The sequence below is a fragment of the Wasmannia auropunctata genome, unplaced genomic scaffold (assembly GCF_000956235.1).
Source record: "Wasmannia auropunctata unplaced genomic scaffold, wasmannia.A_1.0 LD336074.1, whole genome shotgun sequence".
Classification (NCBI taxonomy): domain Eukaryota; kingdom Metazoa; phylum Arthropoda; class Insecta; order Hymenoptera; family Formicidae; genus Wasmannia; species Wasmannia auropunctata.
In genome coordinates, this window is record NW_012026816.1 from 4660522 (window position 1) to 4665007 (window position 4486).

At 30.9% G+C, this 4486-nt stretch overlaps 1 protein-coding gene across 1 annotated transcript; it reads left to right on the forward strand.

Moving 5' to 3' along the window:
• The first annotated feature begins 470 nt into the window (after window positions 1-470).
• On the forward strand, window positions 471-4101 carry LOC105449798 (voltage-dependent calcium channel subunit alpha-2/delta-3-like). The gene is made up of 5 exons (XM_011689179.1): window positions 471-2199; window positions 2813-2887; window positions 3085-3189; window positions 3438-3509; window positions 3904-4101. Exons 1-5 carry the CDS (start codon window positions 2122-2124, stop codon window positions 4099-4101), a joined length of 528 nt encoding a protein of 175 aa, XP_011687481.1. The 5' UTR covers window positions 471-2121.
• The last annotated feature ends 385 nt before the right edge of the window (window positions 4102-4486 follow it).

Sequence of the window (4486 nt, forward strand, 5' to 3'; positions counted from 1 at the left end):
AAAAAAAAAAAAAAAAAGCTAAACAAGATAAAAGTCGCGAGACTCGTGATCGAGGTATATATTCACTCGCTGCACTTGCTTCGGTTTTAAGTTCCTCTTTGTCCACAGAACATCACAAGGCAGGTGCTGGTGAACGAAGCATACTGGGTGACAGAAACAAGAGAGGTTGGCAGTTAAAACACAAAAAAAGTCAAGCAACATTGTTCTATGATGCATATAGTACATCCTGTATCTTTATCTTTCGTTTTCGTGCGATCGACGATCTACGACCTACTTCGCTATCAGCCTTAATTATCGTTTAACGGACCTTAACTTATCACTTATTAGGCTCGTGAAACTTCAAAGAATATTTGCTCTGAAAAAATATTACCTAAATAATATTGCAATTATTCTAAATTTTCTTATCGTTTATTTTAAAAAAATATTAATTACTAATTTAGTTTTTTTTAAATAATTTTAAAATATTTCCATCTATTAAAATTTTCCTAATCTATTAGGTTCACAAAAAAATATAATCCTGATGTTAAATAATGCTGAAACGAGGTCGTAGACGCGCATAGATCTCTTTTAGGTCCACATTCGATTCTCTGGTATCTTATGTTGATCTCTAACGTTAGTTACTGGAATTATTTCAAGTCATTAGGTAGGTTTAGGTACGTTAGTCTACCCTGTGTCCTGTCGAGACGAGTAGAAAAAAAAAAGGCAAATTCCTGCCCGCCTGTTGGATTGCGTACGGCGAATAATAATATCCTCGTAAAGATTGATTCGTAGAGATCGTTCTGCAGTGACTACTATATATCTATATAACGAAAGAAAGAAATATTATAACTGAGGGAGCAAGCGAATGGACTTCATCTAAAGAAAAAAAATGTTAATACAATTAAAACTGATTGCATTTCAAAAATTTTCCTTTTCAGTAAATTTTGAAATTACATTTACTCAGACGAGGATAATGATTTATTTAATATTACAATAATAATAACTACTTTTCCCAGGCACTTGCTCCTTTTATTACAAGTAACAGCAGGCACGCACGTACACGAATAATATGAATTTTGGCAGTTTATTGAGTGCTAGATTTCGTTAGTCACAGAGACATTCGTAGATCTGATTCAAGCGACGACCTCTCAAAATTATCTTAATTAATCTCGCACACACTCATCATATATTCATGTGACATTCGAACGAAAACAAATTTTATCGCATGTGCTGCTCATGATCGACATTATTTCTGTAACATTATTACATAAAATATGTAAAAGTAAAATTCTATTAAATTGTTTTCTATTACATGGGAAAGAGAAAGAGAGAAAGGTCGTCACTTCGAAAAAACGAAGCTAATTGTTACTTGAACTAACACTTAGGGTAGCCTGCGTCCGATGTTGTTAATTAATTATAGAGAGAATTTGTTGTTTAATTATTCTAGAGTTTTTATTGTGTATCGTTATTATTATTATTATTATTATTACTACACATACACACACACACACATACATTGAAACAGTAGTTGAGCTAGTTATTGCGTCTAATCGCAAAAAATTCACACTCTTATTGCTCGTCCCTCTCGCGCGCATCTTTAAATATTTCCAAAATGAAAATACTTTTGCAAATCGAGTTTTAATAATTACGTGACATTTTATAATCTGGATATATTTTCCCATTCTATTTCTCATTCTGCAACACAGACATTATTCTTTTTTGCTAAAAATAATTTTTATATTCAGCAAAACTTTGCAGTAACTATTTCATTGTAGACATTTCACTAATAAACAATTAATTGCGAATAAATGTTTTTACTTAATATTTTCAAAAATATATTACTTCTTGCATCTATTGAAAATACTCAGAAGATCATGCTCATCATTGTACACACGCGAGGGGTGATCATTTATCACACATATGGTTTTTTGATATATTAAAACGTGTTTATGTAGACGAACTCATTGTGATAGTACGTTGTTGAAGAAGGTAGATACGCTTCTGGTTATGCGACTTGAGATGATGATAATTCGTAATTTATTTCAACATAATAACATTGTCATGATATGATAGAGGCGTCACGCAATGCAGAACATAATGCAGGTTCCCTAATTAACGTATCGATAATTGTCTGCGCAGACGATGATTGCCGATCTCCTCGGTGTTGCTGGCACGGACGTACCAATCAATGAAATCCAGAAATTGATGATGCCACATATGGTGAGCAATATATTGTCATTTATATATTTTTTACGTCTTATTTTACCAAAACAGACAGATTAAATTTTTGCCGTTAGCAATTAATTATGAATAGTAATAATTCAATAACTGTGATGAGTACCAATTCAGGATATTTAATATTCAAAATGTAATGATCTATACAGCTAAAATCTTTCTATAATTTGACGAGATTAAATAAAAATTAAAACAAGAATTAATTATTTAAAACTAAATATTAATGCAGAAGTTAAAATTAATTATAATTTATTTATTTTTCTCTAATTTTTATTGATTGATATTCTTGATATTTTTATTGATATAGATTAGAAATTTGAGAGATTACAAAGATAAATATGATCAAGATATAATAAATATTAATATCATATAAAAAATACGATACAAAGATAATAAATGAGGGAATATTTCCACGTGGAGGGATTGAATGAACATTGAATATGACACGACGACTCTATTAGGAGAAGAGTAATATGAAAATGCTATTAATATCCATTATAGCTTTTATGATGCACGCAGTGTATCATCAATTGACGGCATAGCACATGTAAATCATGATAATACGATCTTTTCTTTTTGTTTCTCTCCGTGCGAACAGCTCGGCGTCAACGGTTACGCTTTCATCGTGACCAACAATGGTTTTATCCTGATTCATCCTGATCTTCGACCAGTGGTAATGCTCTTTAAATTATATTATCATATTTAACTCTTTTCGCACGCGCGCACTTGTATCTCGATTTAATGCTATGGTATTTAATATTACGTGAAAATGAAACATTTTTTATTTTTACTATTTTATCGACTTAAGTTTTCGATGTAACGAGACAAAAATACAATTAGTAATAAAAATAATATGTGTCGTAAAAATAGTTCCAGGGTATCTTAAAACCGGCATATAATAGCGTCGATATGGCGGATGTTGAGCTAATGGATAACGATAGAGGTCCCAGAGAATTCGACGACGGAATCATCATGGTAAATAGAAAGAATAAAAGTAAATAATTTAGAGAAAGTAGAGAAAATTAGAGTTTTTTTTTCGTAAATTTTGGTAGAAAAACTTTTGCAACGAATAAAAGAAAGTAATTTCTGTAATAAAAATTCATAGACCGTCAACGTTACATTCTGTAATTAAAATTTATAGACACGTTCTCGAAGTTTGAGCAATACTGTCGTTAAATGTTTAACTATAGTAATTACATACGAGTTTATTCCATTTTCCGTAGCTTCGCAACAGTGTGATAAATCAGATAAATGGTAGCGCGACGCTTGTCACAAAGTATCATTACGATGACATGGTAAGTACATTGTGTCACAATATAAAATATTTAACGATAAATACCCATAAATATACAATTTATTCAACGAGAGTCCCGTTTTTTTGTATTTAAAACCGTTTGATATTTAAAAGCGATTAAAAAGCTTTCTTAATATATTCTTATTATTATTCAAAGAGAAACAATATCAAAATAATAAACGATAATTTAAGGCTATATGTATATTTATTATATTATTTTGCCACTCAAATCGTTCGTTTTAGAAAAGCTTTTGATCTAAATTCACATGATTCTACGTTTGCATAGGAACATCTTTTGCATTTCCAGAGAAATATAAGAGCTCTTTAATAAAGTCCTCCCTAAAGAATAGTCTATCCATGTTACTTCAATTAATATGTATTGTTTATCGCTTTAGAAACGTGTTGGTAGAGTGAGAAGAAAATACAGTCACATGGGAATAGCGAACACTCCATTCACGGTAGTGGTCAGTTTGCCCGAATATGAACATACATATTATCGGGTGCACGCTACCGAGGAGATACATCGGTCTCACGCTAAAGGTACGCATTTTAATTCTAGCAAACTATATTGCAGCGACGAAAGCTTCCAATAATATAATATTATCAGATTATTTGCAATTACATATATCGGTTCTTTTTAATGACATGTGTATCTTTCATCTCTCTGAAACGTCAACAGTTGTCCGAAAAATTATTTCACGCAGAACATTGAGCATTGTTGTTTTAACTTATTAATATAAATTGTATATTTAAAATTATTATTTAAATACTTTAAAGAAATGAATTCGATCTATTAGAAATTCGAATGAGAGTTGATAATAAAACTTGAGACTCTCAAGAACGCTACTTAAGGGGTAAGGCCACCATGGACGTACAAAATAAAGGCCAATTTTAGGAATCTTTTTCCAAGCGTATACTAAAACCGGTCAAAATTTAATATAAAGTACATTATTAATTAGGTTCGAAGGTACAAAAAAA